Source organism: Ochlerotatus camptorhynchus, unplaced genomic scaffold, assembly GCF_037179485.1.
Source record: "Ochlerotatus camptorhynchus isolate MF236.1 unplaced genomic scaffold, CSIRO-AGI_Acam_v1.1 ptg000418l, whole genome shotgun sequence".
Taxonomy (NCBI): domain Eukaryota; kingdom Metazoa; phylum Arthropoda; class Insecta; order Diptera; family Culicidae; genus Ochlerotatus; species Ochlerotatus camptorhynchus.
This window is the reverse complement of record NW_027040904.1, coordinates 256,119-272,758: the sequence shown is the minus strand read 5'-3', so window position 1 is coordinate 272,758 and position 16,640 is coordinate 256,119. Positions and strand designations below refer to the sequence as shown.

The 16,640-nt window shown below is 41.7% G+C and overlaps 1 protein-coding gene and 1 pseudogene across 1 annotated transcript in view; both read right to left on the bottom strand.

The window, feature by feature from the left end:
- The window catches only part of LOC135711091 (uncharacterized), a 37,437-nt pseudogene extending 32,702 nt beyond the window's left edge, over nucleotides 1-4,735 (bottom strand).
- ush (Zinc finger protein ush) overlaps nucleotides 1-16,028 on the bottom strand; it is a 284,797-nt gene extending 268,769 nt beyond the window's left edge. The window contains exon 1 of the mRNA XM_065233835.1: nucleotides 14,355-16,028. Coding sequence (XP_065089907.1) covers nucleotides 14,355-14,391 — 37 coding nt within the window. The 5' untranslated portion in view covers nucleotides 14,392-16,028. The remainder of the gene's footprint in view (nucleotides 1-14,354) is intronic.
- Between the last annotated feature and the right edge of the window lie 612 nt (nucleotides 16,029-16,640).

Below are 16,640 nucleotides of genomic sequence, written 5' to 3'. Positions count from 1 at the left end.
AACGATTTCACCGATTTACACGCGTTTTCCCTTGACCAAATTTTGACCGTATCACCCTTTAATTTAAATTAACATAGCAACAGTTGCACATTCTTGCAATTTTCAATAGTGACCTTTTGAAAATTGGTAAAGCCTTAATTTTAACAAATTCGTAGAAAAATTTCCTATCGATTGACGTTTTAAGAATTGAAATCTATCATTTCTGGATCAAAATTAGACCATTTTCATTCCGCGACCAACTTTGGTTTTTGAAATAGTACTCCCAATGTTGCGGTATAAATACATGTTATGTAAGATTTAAACTTATGGTAACTGACATCCGATTGATACCTTGACAAATGTCCAGAAAATACTCTTTAACAACCAATTTATGGTGCCCATCAAGTTCAATATCAAAGAGCTTTGGGGTGATGTGGCTGGCAGCAAGTAGAGCGACGGTCAATTAAAATTAACTCCCTAACAACAATAATTTATGGTGCTCCTGAACAGGACCGTTTTGTCGAAGCTAGCGAGCTGTATGTTATTTGGAATGAGGCTGACGCGCTTGGCATAGATGGCCCACAGCAGCTCACGAAGAGCTACTGAATCCGATCAGTAGCGGTGCGGCTTCTTCCTCCTTCTTCGGTGAATGGACGCTCATGTGGGTTGCAGCTCGCTGCTTGCGGGCAGTCTATCGGTGTGTACTGGAGAACAATACTCAACACCACGCACCGGAAGCACTGCTGCTGCTGCTGCTGCTGATGATGATGACGACCGACCGGACACCACCAAACACGTGATTGAATAAGCACCGTTCAGCCGCGACTGGATGGAAATCGATTTTGAAATCTGTGTTAGGGAAAGCGGTTTTTGTAGGTAATCGGCGATAATTTTGATCACCAACAGTTGAAAATTTGTGTAATTTTCAATAGTTACCTGTTGAAAATTGATAATGAGTTCATTTGGGCAGATTTGTAAAATTTTTTTCAATCGATTGGCTTTTATAGAGTTAAAATCTATCCGCTATTGACAGAGTTATAAGTGGTCAAAACCTGACCACTTTTCGTAACGCGGTCGATTTAGAATTTTTGAAATTGCACATAGGTCAAAAAAAGCTAGAAACAGAACTGTCCTAGAGGAATCCCGAACCTCTCTGTGTCGCCAAGAACTTATGATCATCATTTTTACTAAGAGACTAAGATTTTATGAGAGCAGTTGATTGATGCCGTGATTTAATACCTTTCAGACTTCTGTGAGTCAATCTACACCTATTATGTGTGCTACGCAGTAAGGGTTACCATCAGATTATAGGTTCTCAAAAGGAAATATCCAAGGGGTAATCAGCTCTGCACCAGAGCTGGTAAATATCACGGCCGTCATGCGGCTATGAGAAAACAGGTATCACTATCACGAGACGAAACTATCCATCATTAGCTTTCTTCCAATTCCACAATTTTCCAATGATCAAGCAGTAATGAGAATAATTCTTATGCGGTTTTGACATCAAAATTTCTAACTGATTTAGATGAATTTTAGCAAACAACCGTATGTAATCGGTAGAGTGAATATATTATTAAGATTTCCTCGGTACAAGTAGCTTTAATAGCATTAAATGAGCTAATAATTACGATGATCACAACACTGTCACGTTCTGCCATTACGAAAAATTCGATGAGATTTTGAAGGAAATCTCTATCATCGTTTTCTCATCCAAAGATAGTGACAGAAGTATCTCTGTAAATATCGCGTGAGATCTTTCATTGCAAATGACATTGGCCAGCCCTGCTCTGCACACTGTGCCAAAACACAGCATGGCACACTGTTCGGCACGCTAGGGCACACGTTGACAAGTGGCATGTCCTACTAATTATAGTATAAAACGGCAACACTGTCGGATGTTGACGTTTTGCCAATCGTTGCTAAGGTTGACTACTTTGTTTACTCTATTGGGCTTAACAATGGGTTCGAGGATCGTGCCTTGCCATTTTTCGAACAACTCCATCGAAAAATCTGTAAGTATTTTATGCACCATGAATCTTCTCAAAACCAACAAATCTAATCCGATTCGTAGCGGAACTCCCAGCTGCTTTCGTCCAGTACAGCTTCTATTCGGGCTTCATGCCAACATTATGGTCGGTAGAGAAGGTCTTATCAATGCGGCAGTCAAGACGGCTGAAATGGGTTGCCTCCAGCGACGGTTGGTCAAATGACTGGAAGATGTGGTCGTCCAATACGACGGTACGGTATGGAATACGAATGGGGTGCTGTATGGACGAAAATCCTTTGAACGATGACAAAATTGTAAAGGCTGAGGATTGTTTTTTCCCAAATTTGTCATGCAGAATAAACAGTAAAGAAAAAAAATCTCATTATAGGGGGTTGACGGGGAGGGGATGTCGTTTAGGTTTAAATCCCATGTCTTGCCAAGGGTGTTCCAGGATGGAAATTTTCACGTTTTCCATGCGTTTTTCCTCAGATATTCTTGGCAGTCATTGGTTTGAATTGGTTATGGACATCAATGGAAAAACCACAGGACTTTATAGGGATGCCCATAGAAGTTCCTGTACTCCTGGGGGATGTCGATACGTTAACCTAAAATATTCCATCAAATCTGGACCTATGTACAGTTCTCTTAGCGCAATAGAATAGGGCTAATAGCAACAGATCAATGCAATTAAATTCCATTCCTTAAGTCCGACATCAGGCACATTCCCATCATCAACGATCTGGTCATTATGCAGATGCATCTCTGTCATCATCCTTCTTTTGAACTAGTTTGTCTCAAGGGGTGGCCTACCGATCAGTGCTTGTAAGGTCAGTAAGGCCTTGCGCAATCCTAAAATTTGATTCACGCCAGAGGAGGTTTCGGTGTGGTCAACGGTTCCCGCATGACGACACTAAGTAACTTGCTGTTCGGCAAGACCCCATGCCCATGCAGATGAGCAACAACAACCGCAGGGTCCTTCCTGCAGTAGAACTGCAGATCCGAAGCTTATTTGGATCGCAAACCATTTCCGAAGTATGACTGATCTGGAGTGGAGGGATACTTGATGGTTTTCATCGTACCACCGATTTGCCATTGGTTTTCATTGGTAGTACATAGAGGAAGATAATCAGCGACACGATAGGCTTGGGTAATATCTTCGAGGTATTTCTAAGTCGATCAGATGACCTGGTTCGAGGATGTTGTTTCTAGAGTGGGATTAAACGTTCGCCCGTTCTTGGTTTGATTTTGTCGGGGAGCATTTAACCAGCAGCTGCAGGAAATTTCGTCCACCATCAATCAGGTTACACCATCGTTTCTGCACACGTTTCTTTTAGACGGGTCGAATTTGCTGGAACATTATATATATATGTTGGATGGTATCGAGTTCTTCTTGCACTGCCCGCTTCGCTCACGTTTAAATGAGAATGCAGCTTAATTTTTTTTTTTTTTCCTTTGGTTTGTTTTTCCGTTGATCTTGTTTTCCGTGCTGAGCACCAATGCTACCGACGTGCCAGGAAGGCAGCTCCCACACCTGGACCCTACCTATCGACCCATCAACTCATGAACCGGGGACCAACGGCTTTACTTCCCATCCGAAGGAAGGCGTGATCAGAGATGTTATGCCTCAGAACATCCCGGCAGCGCCGACTGGGATTGAACCCAGGCCTTCTGGGGTGAGAGGTAATCACGCTTACCACTACACCACCGGCGCCGTTAATGCAGCTTAATGTTTGCCAAAAACTATAAGAAACTTTAAATGAACACACAATCACAAAAGTCATAACTTCAGGGTTGCCAAACTCATGGGATATTGACACCTTGATTGGTACACTTCGGCCTACTTCGGCACGATCGGTACAGCGCTTCGCACGGCTTTCGGCACAGCTAAAACGTGCACCTCAGATTAGGGTGTGCAGAGTTTAATACCCCTTGGAAATATCTCTACTGGTCTACTGGGCGTTGAATTTCGTACCTTGCCAGATGTTTAGTCAGTTAAACCTCGGTTTTAACGTTCAACTCAGGATTACACCATCGATCATTAGTCACATCACTTCCTATCCCATAAGAAAAAATAAATGCGTTCCTTCACATGACTTATCCATTACTCATACCTCCATCGGTGATTTATCCACATTTACGATTTCTGTTTAAAATTCCCGCCCTGCACTCACACAACACCCAACTTTACGAGCGATAATTACTTTCACCCCCAGTAATTCTTTCTGTTTCGTTCAAGTACGTTATCGGCGGTTGCGACTTTGATAGGAAAGTTAGAATAAAAAAGAACATTATAACTCAAATCTTATCTCGTCGTCGTCGTTCTGAAGAAAACTGTGCCAACTCTGCCTACAGCTCAACTGTACGATTAAACACCCCCTTCCCTGTGGGCCCTTCCTTCCCCCCAACGCCCAGTGGCACTAAAGAGTAACATTATAAAATCTCAAAACACGCACCATTCATGCAAATTCCCGACACACGCCATCTCCCTTACAGTACTTATGGGGCGCATTACATATTACTACGTACGAGCACAAGTAGTCGGTGCTGCCAGCCGCGAGAAAAGCCAAAAGCAATTATAATTAAACACATGATTATCACGCGGAAAACACTCTCAACAATTGCCCGTTGTTCAACGCTCTCCTCCGTACCGAACAACAGTGAGTGTTATTACAGGTGTGTGTCGTGAACGTTTGTACGTGTGTACCGGATCTGGAAGCCGGGGAAAAGGGCTTTCCCATCCCGACCACCCACCGGCGTCGTCGTCGTCATTGTCGCAATCGAAGGTACGTAGTTAAGGATTATAAACGCCGCAGTAATCCTTATCTGTGAACCGTCGTCGGTTATGTCCTCGTCTCGCTCCTACCGATCGGGCCGATGTCCTGTGTCGCACGATTGAATCAAGAGTTTGTGTGTGTGAGTGTGGGACTTATTGGAACCATTTCTGGAGTCCTGTGGTAGTCGGCGTCATTGGTATGCGTACAGAGCGTCTTTCAACTTACTATTTACTGTTGAGTTTAAAAGAGTGTGAGAGGGTGGTCGTCCGTGTGGTTGTCGCCGTTCTTGACGCTTGTTCTGTTTCTCTACCATAGGCGACCGACTGCGAACGATATTGCGATTGTTATCACAGACCAGTAAGTTGGTAGTCACTATGCGGCAAAAGGAGACAGGGGGGAAGGGAAGGGGCGGCAGGGCGAAAAAATCCTTATCGGAATGCTTACACACGCCATGGGTTCTACCCGGAATGGCAATTGGAATTAAAAATACAATTTAAGTCGAAGGAACGATGCATGAAATGAAGGGATCGTTCATAAATTACGTTGGATGTTTTTTTTTTTATGAAATCCGGTTTCAGCAATAGTTTTGAATGCGATTGAAAATCCTCTGCATGTCATTGCGTGAGATATAAATAGGATAAGTTGGATGCTCTCATAAATCGTATTTGATAACTATTCTTGATATCATATTTTTCCTTTGATAAATCACCAAAATAATGCGTCTGAGAACTTCAAAAGAATGAGGAATTTTCTGGAATCTTATCCAAAAGACTCTACCAAAGCTAATTTTATGGAATCATCTGGGAGACTTCAATCATGTTTTTAAGACAAGCGGTAATCAACTCTGCACACTGTGCCAAAACACATCACGGCACGCTAGGGCACAAACTGACAAGAATGACACAGAATATATTATAAAACGGCATCACTGTTTTTTGCTGACGATTTTCCAATAGTTGCTAAGGTTTCGCACTTTGTTGGCAGTCGTTGATCTTCGCTTCAGGATGAATTTAATAAATCCATCGGACTAGACGATCTCTCCTGCAGCCAGTACTTCGTCTAATTCCCTGCAAGAGTTGTTAAAGTGTGGTGATAAATATCAGCGCCGAGATCATAACCAACAATAGCAATAACTAGATCACCCTTAGAATCATCCATTTTTGCAACCAACGTGATATCGAAAATCACGGTTTACATGGGTCAATTCCACAGGTACGGTGGCCAAATACATAGCGTCATACAAATCATCCTCCTCGGATGAGTGATCTTTATAGCCACCGGCGGTAGCTCACCCTATTTAAGTAAACGGGATACGTTCAATTAATATTATGATACCCTATTGTGCAGTCTTTGACTTATCGATATATCACAAATAACAATTCAATGATTCAAATTGACATGAACAATATATATGGAGGATTGTCTCATATCTTCGATGGTGTTATTACATTGCCAGCTTTGCGGAATGCATCCGACGGAATATAGCTAAAGAACCGGCATGCACCAGGGCTACAATCAGTCTTCTTGGGACATATTTGGTTTGGTTTGCTTATTCTGGTGGAATTTCCGTGCTGCAGCAGTGATTTTAGACTGCATACATAAATTTATTTTTAACGGCGCCGGTGGTGTAGTGGTAAGCGTGATTACCTCTCACCCCAGCAGGCCTGGGTTCAATCCCAGTCGGCGCCGCCGGGATGTTCTGAGGCATAACATCTCTGATCACGCCTTCCTTCGGATGGGAAGTAAAGCCGTTGGTCCCCGGTTCATGAGTTGATGGGTCGATAGGTAGGGTCCAGGTGTGGGAGCTACCTTCCTGGCACGTCGGTAGCATTGGTGCTCAGCACGGAAAAATAAGATCGACGGAAAAAACAAACCAAAGGAAAAAAAAAAATAAACTATTTTTATCATGCTTCGTTTTCTTGCACAATCACAAAAGTCATTAAATCTTCAGAGTTGCCAAACTGATGGGATACTTGATTGACACGCTTCGGCACAGCGTTTGGCATAGCTTTCGGCACAGCGAAATTTATCGGCACAGATTGAGATGTGTAGAGTTGATTCCCCATTGTTTTAAGACGAATTTTTGACAAACATGCTTTCAAAAATGTTTGGACAGATCGAAGTAGGCCGCGCGATTGAAATGACGTGTCTTGATTTTGCTAAACAAAACTCTGTGTTTTTATGGATTTTATCAAATTTCAACGGTTAAAACTTAAAAACTGATTGTGTGAAAAGATCTGATTTCGGATTTGGTTTCCGGAAGACACTATCGGTGAAAAATAGAAGAAAATGAAGATTTTTCACGGTGTTCGTCGGGAGCAGTGTGCTGAAGAGTATGTGTCTGAAGAACGAGAAGTGGCAGAGGCTGATAGGCAAACTGAAGGTCATCATGATGGAGTGAATCAAGCGGGCCGCCATCCGGGAAGCGGAAGCGTCTGTTCATAAGATTTTGAAACATGAAAAGGCAGGATGTAACGGATTATTCAGACAGTGATAGATGCACGTGTGGATTCAGTGGAGGTGCCAAGGTGTTTTATCCTAGGCAAAAGGTAAGCTCCAAATTCACTATTATCGGCGTCGTCGTTGGCAGTACTATTCGTATTTTTTTAAGTTAACCATCGAACCGCAGAAAGTACATGAATTATCGCGTATCATAATCGTTCGTACATACCTAAAGAAAACTTAACAGTACGTTGATGCGAAGCGCTGTGGATTGTGAGATGCTCGATGACCCTGGAGCGATCGTTTTTGCTTACTGAGCAGTACATCATGGATTTAATTCCAAGCTCTTTCGCAGCAAAATAAATCGTAATCGTCAATTGTATATTTGAGATTAACCATCAACATCGGGAACTATTTGCATTATCACGTACTTCAATCGTTCATTACATACCAAGCGAAAACGTAGTGGTGTTTTGTCACGGAGCGTTATGGTTGATATTTTGATATGCTCGATTGATCGTTTTTGCTTACTGAGCAGAAAATCATATGTTTAATCCCAAGCTCTCCGTCATGACTCTTAAAATCCATGATCATTAATCAAAATGAATATTTTCTTTCGATAGTCGGCTATCGAGAGATTAAATGAACAACACATCAACAATATATACTTTTGTTTGCATCGCCAACTTGAGGCGAATCCTAACCGAATACCCTTCCCAACCCTCCAACTCCGTAGCACTTATGAGGGTGTCGCTAAGTCGGTGGCCTCTCGTTAAGTAAGTACTACATCAACATTCCTTCCCTATCCTTAGTTAGTTTAGCGTGGCCGACAATAGTGACTGTCATGCTTCTGGTATTCTTGTTTCGATTGGAATCAATGTTTACTCGCTAACATTATTCCAGACAGTAGTCTAACTGAGAATTTCAGAAGAGTCGTGAGTGTGGCTAGTATGCAATCTACGAAGTATACCACAACAACGCTAACAAAAATATTTCGGTAATCTCAACAATTCTCTTAAAGTCTTCAAGAATTTCTTAAAAGCATCTTTAATAAAGTTACATTAAACTCCATAAACTCTATTTAGAAAGAGTTGAGAATTCCCTTAACTAGACTAAGACATTGAGCAGAAATTTCCTAGACTAAGTATAATCCCTTAGCAAGAATTTTGAAGAACATTAGTTAAATTAGAATAACTAACAACATTTTCTACAGTTCAATTCCAAAGAAGTTTCCACAAACATGATTCTTCTACGATGTGTTCTAGACAAAAATTTCAATTGTATAGATTTCGTAATGGGACGGCATAGACTAGAATTTATTAGGATGCTTCTATGATAAACAGAAGCTCACAAGTAATTTGTAAGCTAATCTATTTAATAGATCGATAGAGGCAGATCGCATCCTTGGAAAAGCCAACCGGGCTGGCAGAACCCGTTGATACATCTTGCAGCAAGTTCCGTGTGCTCCAGAGATTGTTCGATGGAATGTTCCAGTGGCATCGTTTTGGAAAATTTTCAGGAGACTTCAGCGAAAATAATTCCTAATTACCTGGGACAAGCAATGGTCAGGAGATTGTAAAAACTAGAGTTCTCTAGGAGATCGCATGAATTTTGAATTAAGGAGTTTACAAATCATAATTGCTGAGTGAGCCTTGATTCCCTAGGCTAGAGTTCTTAATAAGGTTCCATAGACTAAAATTTATAATGATTTACCCTGGACTAGATATCTTCAGGAGATTCCTTAGATTGGAATTTCTATGGAGACTCCATTCATTAGAGTTCCTAATTTGTTTCCTTAGGTTTGAACTCCTCAGAAGACTAGAATTCCGTAGAGGATTCCGTAGACTAGAAATCTTCACAACGCAAGAGGACTACAATTCCTTGGCGGATTTCCACGGCAAGTATTTCCCTCAACTAAAATATTATCTAAACTAGACTTTCTGAGGCAACTTTACAGAATTGAATTCCTGAAGAGATTTATGGGGTGTTTACATCTGTGCTGGTATGCAGGTGCTACTGTACTAAAAAGCAGCCAGCATAATGTAAACAGGGCATCAACATCAACCAGCATAAGATTTCTGGAGCAACTGAAATTCGTGCTAGTTGATTGAGCTGGTTGAGCTAGCATATATGTAAACACCCCTTTAATAAGAGATTGGAATTTTTAAGAGATTTCTTATAGGAAGAGAGGAGGAGATTTCTTATAGGAAGATAGGAGGAGATTTCTTATAGGAAGAGAAAAATGATAAATAGTCCCAATAAACAAACCCGGATTTATTGTTAATTTTCCTAAAGTAAAATTGTCAAGGAGATTCCCTAGAGAAGAATTACTCTTCTTATTATTCCTCTTATTCTTATTCTAGACTTTTATGCTTCTTTTGGGAGTGTTTTGCCGGCTGTTGGATAGCCGGCTTACCTCCTTCGATGTGTGGTGGCAGTGGAGCATCCGTACCGACTCCAACACTGCTTGGGGACTCTGTTGTTGTTGGTGTTTCCTTTGGGGTGAAACGGGGTGCGGAATTCCAGGGAGTGTTCTTTTTCTCCAGATACACAAAAAGGACACTCGCGGATTGACCGAACACTAGTCTCAGAAACTACATTTATTCACAATTACTACACAATTTACTTTTCACAAGCAATCTTAAGCTAACAATTTAAATATCCTTCGTCCCCGATGGGAGCATCAACCGTTTCCAACGGCTACCGAAACCAACTGTTCTCCCGTCTCCCGATCTGGTCATCGCTTGACCTATGGTCGCCTAGCCCAAATCTCCCTCTCGCGCTGTGCATCCGTTCGATCCAACTCCGCACTCGTCGTTCGATCATCTCATCTTCTGCTCTCGATGCTCCGACCGTAGGTACGATGATCGATGCTATCCCTTACGTGTGGACAAGCATCTCCACTTGTAGTATAATCGCTTTGTTGGCTGCAGATCAGCTCTAGCAGCGACGGTGATAAGTCTCCAGGGTTGCAATTCATTGGATACCTTAGACTAAAATAGCTAAGAATCCTACAAAGGTCTTGGTCTTCTTCCTGGCTGTTGCCACTTTTACATGAGATTTTGCCTGCTTTAAACTTGGTGATCTTTGCAGCTCTTCAACAGTTATTCATTGAGAGCTTTTTATGATACTGAGAAAATAGTTGTTGTTGTCAATAAAACGGGACCTCCCTTAGCTCAGTCGGTAAAGGTGCAGCTACAAAGCAAGACCATGCTGGAGGTGGCTGGGTTCGATACCCGGTCCGGTCTAGGAATTTTTCGGGTTGGAAAATTTCCCGACTTCCCTGGGCATAGAGTATTGCCATACAATTATACTAATGCAAAAATGGTACAGGCATCGAAAGCTCTCAATTAATAACTGTGGATGTGCACCTAGAACACTAAGTTGAGAGTTTTTCTAGGCCAGGCCAGGAATTGAACTCACCGTCTTGGTAATATCGTGCCCTTAACAAACGAAGCTATTTGAGGCCTGTATAGGTAAGAACTTCTAGTTAGTTTTCATAGGCTTGATGAACTCCTCAGAAGATTCCCTAGGATATAATTCCTTTGAGGATTCCGCAGACTAGAAATCTTTAGGAAAAGCTTTAAAGCGTTAAAATTCGGCCTAGAATGTTTTAACAGATTTCGTGTACTGGAATTCTTAAGGGGATTCCCTTTACTATAACTTCCCAGGGAAATTAATAAACTAGAATTTCGATTAAAATAACCTCAAAAGGCGTGCTACCACGAGCAACCCTCAGGAGATTCCCTAATCTAGGGTTTCTGAGAAGATCCTTGGACTAGGGTTTTCTAGTCTAGTCATAAATTAGAATTACTAAGAGAATGCTCTAGGATTGAATTGGTAAGACAGTTCTGTTAACATGAATTACCGAGTCTTGAAATTTCCAACGGAATCTACAAATATTAAATTTCATGGTGATTTTCTAGACTACACCGTGCGAAAAAGTAGTGTAATTTGCTATTCAATATGATGCACGTAACTGGAGCGTCTTATATCATACATTCGTCATGGTAGCTATGAGACATTTATTGAAATGCAACCATCAATTTTTGACGTAGGACTACGTCTTTGATTTCTATATGGAGGTACACTTTGTGAAAACCGAAAATGCAACATGTAACAAAATCATGAAAGATTTTGAACATTAATAACTCAGCTGTCCCTGAACAAATTTCAATAATTTTATCAACAATCGATCAGAAATATCTCTACGCACCAATAGCAATGCTTCCGACTGATGATTTTCAACAAGAAACTATTGAAAAAGTTGTAATGTCAAGCATTGTCCAATGTACAAATAAAAAGTGGTAATTTAATCACTGTTTTCTTAAAATAAACGTTCTTCCCAAACCCAGTCTTCATAATCGAGTACCACTTGGTTGCACATCATCCTGCAATTACCTGAAAAGATATATAAGAGTGCTGCTGTATAGTCTCAACTCATTTTCGCTTCAGACAGCGTGGTGAGCAGGCAGCAGAAATTTTCACGACTAGATCAATTGGTTCAGCATTTTTATAGAGATTTTCAGCCGTATATTGGTTCACCTCTTTAAAAAAAAGAGGAAGCATATAGGATTACTCTTATTAAGGCCAAGCACATGCCATAAGAATATATGACAGTGATCTGGTCCACGATGATTGCACACGTTGGCTGCGGTTTTAATTCAGCTGTTCCTGTATACTGGCGTTTGTAATGAGGAGTTCTGGCGAGTCTTCTCTTTAAGTGAGTGGTCGTAAAGTTGATCGAGGATCCTGGAGCTTGTTGCCGTTAGTGTTCCTTAATATATACCAGCGCCTTTGACAAAGCATTGGAGGGTCGCTTCAATAGAAGGGTGGTGGCATAGGGCTCTTATGCTATTTGTGATACAATGATGAGCTAGGTAACACAAGGAAAATAGGAAAAACAAATCCTGGGGAGTCGGAATACACTCCCAGAAAGTGAATTCAGAGGAAACTTCCGAATACAGTTGGATGAGACTTCCGAGGGAAGTTGGAAGAAGCTTTCGTACGAAGTCAGAAGCAGTTTTCGAACGAAGTCAGAAGTAGTTTCCGAACGAAGTCGGAATAAACTTCTGTGGGAAATCAGATGAATCTTTCTGGAGAAGCTGAAAGATTCTTCAAAGAAAACCGGTATCAGAAATTTCCTTAGTAAGTGGGAAAAGATTTCCAGGAAAAGTTGTAAGGGTTTTCCGAAAAAGCTTTTAAAACAAACTTGTCCCGAAATACGGAAGACACTTCCAAAGGAAGTCGGAAGAAAGTTCCAGGAGAAGACAGAAGAGAAGTGTGAACATTTTGAACTTTCACAGGAGTCCAGGGATGTCGGAAGGTACTTCAGGAGATTATTTATAAAAAAAAATCCGGAGAGCTTAGGAAATATGGAATAATCTTCCAGGGCAATTTAAGGGAAGCTTTCAGGATATGTTGGAAGAAACGTACCAAGTCAGACGAAACTTCCAAAGGATGTTGGAAGAATCTTCCGCGGGAAGAAAAGGGAAATATTCGAGGGGAATCCGTGCAAATCTTATGGGACAGATATAAAAAAGTGTTGAACAATATTTTTTGCTTCATGAATTGATCAGCATTAGTACCAAAGTATATAAATAGCTATCAAATGAAGAAACATTATATCTAATGACCAGATACAAATATTTCCAGATTCCCGGAAATTGCCAGGAAGTGACATTTGCTGTTTCTACAATTGCTTTGATTCCATACACTACAATTATTATTTTAAGGTCATAAATCTAGAATCCCTAAGGACATTTGAATTCCATCAGGATGTCCAGTGTTGGGAAAACATCAAAAAATCAAATCTCACCAAGAGAACACAATCACGCTTGATTTTTGTAGACAAAAATCAACAAGCAAACAACTGCAGTTGATATTGCAAGCTGTGATATCGCAGCTCAGAATATCAAGCTAATTAAACACACTAGCCACCAAACTGTGATGAGATTGAGTTTCCTGATTTTTGCTTTACACCCGATCGCTACCGAAATTTCTATAACGGCTGGCAGCAGTCGCTTTGTGGCTACCATCGGTGAAGAGAAAAACGAGATAGCATTATTATACCTTATATCAATCAATATCAATTTGCTATGATTATGCCATCACTGAGGATGTCCATTAATAGATCCCTACGAATCATAAGAAAATCTAAAAAAATGTATGGAAATATCTCATCCCTATATCTGAATTCTGTGGCTTCAAGATGTAGGTATGTGAATTCCCGTTGGAATTCCGCAAATTACACTTAGAATTGCGTGAATTCCCCTTGGAATTCCATACATTTCCCTTGCAATTCCGTGAATTCCTGTTGGCATGACTTGACTTGTCTGGAGATGAGATATGATCTCGTGACTTTTAGGGACCTCTCTTAGCTCAGTTGGTAAAGGTGCAGCTATAAAGTTAGATCATGCTAGGCCACTGAGTTGAATTTCCGGACCGGTGTAGGATTTTTTGGGGGCCGAAAAATTTATCGACTTCCATGGGCATAGAGTATGATTGTACTTGCCACACAATAATACTTTTGGAAATGGTACTACTTTAGAAGAAAGCTATCAATTAACAATTTTGGAAGTGCTCAAAGAACACTAAGTTGAGAGCCGGTCTAAAGTCCTAGTAGGGACGTAATAAAGCCAAAGAAGAGGAATCTTTAGCGAGAGAGGCAACAAATTTCTGTGACTGAGCTTAGATAAGCAATAGAGTGATGTGAACTTTTACATTCAGCAAATCATTGTGACATGTTATAGTTATGACTAAAGCAAATCAATTTCTTAAACAAATCAAATAACCTAGCAAACCTTATTTTCATATAAAACAGACTGCAATCGGAAGCAAACAGCCCAACACGGCTAATGCCTCCAAATCCCCCATTATACAAATCAAAGCCCATTTAAACTTATAATAAATTGTTATAATAATAATAAAACACAAACGCGACCGCGCGAAATTTAGTTATAAAAATAAAACCCTCTTTCTCTTTAGTTAACCACCACCGGTGGACCAATAAAGTCAACAATCGAAAGCAAACGAAGGAAAAAAAAACACACTCTCGTATCCAATCGAATAAATTTCCCAGCGCCAAACATAAAACTAAAAATATTCGCTCCGGAGAAATTGGCCGAATCCCGAAAATAAATAAATATCTAAATTGCAAAACAATAACCTACCCATTACGGTTGCTTCCAGGCTCTGTTCGACTGTCATACTAGCTTGCTGTTGGCTGTTGCTCCACTCCTGCCGTACGATGACTTGCACAGCCTGCTACTTCGGGCCGCCCAAACCTAGCATGCAGGCCAATTTTCTCGCTGTTTTTGTTCACAGTTGCGCGCAATTCCTTCTTTTTTTTTCGGGGAAAATAAATATCCCCACTTCCCCGACAGGGCAACAATAGAAAAATTTGTACGGATTAAGCACTACTCGTTTCGACAATTGCTTCGATGTCACGCACGATGAGTGCGACAATGACAATAACAACAACAGCAGTTGCAAAGATGGCCCCCTCACGCGCAGTGGCAACTATTTATTTTCACGTTGTTCGTGTTATTATTTCATTATTCGAAACTGCGACGACTCGATAACGTGGTGTGCTTACGGCTCGGGAACCGATCACCGGTGAAATCTCCCGTCCGGAATCAGCCACCAGCGAATGCGGGGTACGCGAAATTGCCAAGTGGTGGCAGCGGCGTTATTTTGACGTTTATGTTTTTATGATGACTGCGTTGCGTCCTTGCGGTCGAATTCGCGTCGTTCGGTTGCCTGCGATTTTCGCTTTCAGACCAGTTCCGTTGTGCGTTTTCGTTTATGAGTCATTTGTGGCGATACGGCAAAAATCGCATAAAATGTGTATTTTATTTATTGAATACCCCGCTCGCACGCGGGAACACTCGTCGTTATTCCGGCATCAGTGTGACTGCGCTTTCGACACTTTTTTTTTTGTTGTTGTTTGCCCGCAGAAACCAAATACCGAGACATGCACACACACACACGGCAGATGAAGATCCAAACGGTTTGATTGTGATGGAAATGCTGATTCTGTTTTTGCGCTTTCCTCTCGTCGGCAAGTTTCACCCGAACGCGCTCGGTCTATCGGGACTTTTTATCGCTTTCTGCTGAGTAACAACTTTGTTCACAATCTTTTCGCTTTTATCGCCAGAAAAATATTTCAACTTTAATATTTATTGCAAACATGAATAAAATTACAGTGCGCGGGTTCAGGTGGAACAAAGCGAGGGCGCAAAAATGTACCGCTTCGCAAATAAACTTTTGTTTGACAGGTTGTCGGCGGTTGCACACGTGTGCGAAAGCCGACCCATAAGCGGACGATATAAATTGCAACACTTTTTTCCACTGTGCATCTCACACCCCTCACGGTGCACACTCACTAATGCACCAATACACCAACACCAATGCGCACCATCACACACACTACCACACCCGGAGCCTGCTGTTCTGGAGCGGGAGAGCGAACCGCCTGTTCAAAACAGAACCGAGGAAAAACACCTTCACGGGAAAATCGCACTGTTGCGATAAAAGTTTGACATTTCCGTTCGCGATTTTTATCGCGCTGTGACTGATCGTTTCAGCCGATTTCACGTCACTCACGTCGCTGTTAAACGCTTATCGTCGTGATCTTCCGCCGCTGTGTAGTTTGGGCCCTTCTGTGACCCAGATCGTTTCAAACTTGTGCACACCGGTACCAACATTCACAGTCGATTACTTCACTGTTTCACAAACGTACGGATTTCAAAAAAAAAAAACACTGGAAACTCACAAACATCGCACGATTCAAACAAAACGGGCAGCCTTGTGTTTATGTGTGCTGCACACACCGAGAGCGACCAAAAACTAAACCTACGTGAGGGTTTCATATTTTTTTACAGCAGATAGCCACCTTCCTGCGTTTCGCTCTCGACTTGATATTCAAACGGTGAGAATCACTTTGGCTCTCTTTCGCTCTCCATCGTTGTTTGTTGACGACGCACCACGAGCTGACTGAGAGAGAATGGCTGATGGCGGCGGACGGACACTAATGACTGTATGTCGCCAGTGCTATCTCAGCGACAGTGACAACATTCATATTCTCCCTCATCTCTGACTCTGCGTCTGCATGGGTTTAGAGTGGATAGATATTGTAGGCAAGCAGACAGGCAGGAAGGCAGGCAGCAGACGGGCAGAGACCGAAATGAGCAGGAATGGCAACTATCGTGAGCCGGGCTTATCTATCAATGGATCGCGCCGAGATATCATTCAGACGCAGTTTCCCCTTAATCAATGTGAGGCCCGGCTCTCCCAGTTTGCTTCATACAGCATACAGACAGACAGATAGACAGACATAGCCACACCGAGAAGGTTGGAGTAGGAATGAGATTCGGCGAAGGAATCGAAACTCCCACCGCCTTTGCGATGCCAAAAGCTGCTGGCAAGGGTGCATGACGGGTTTCGATTTCAAATCC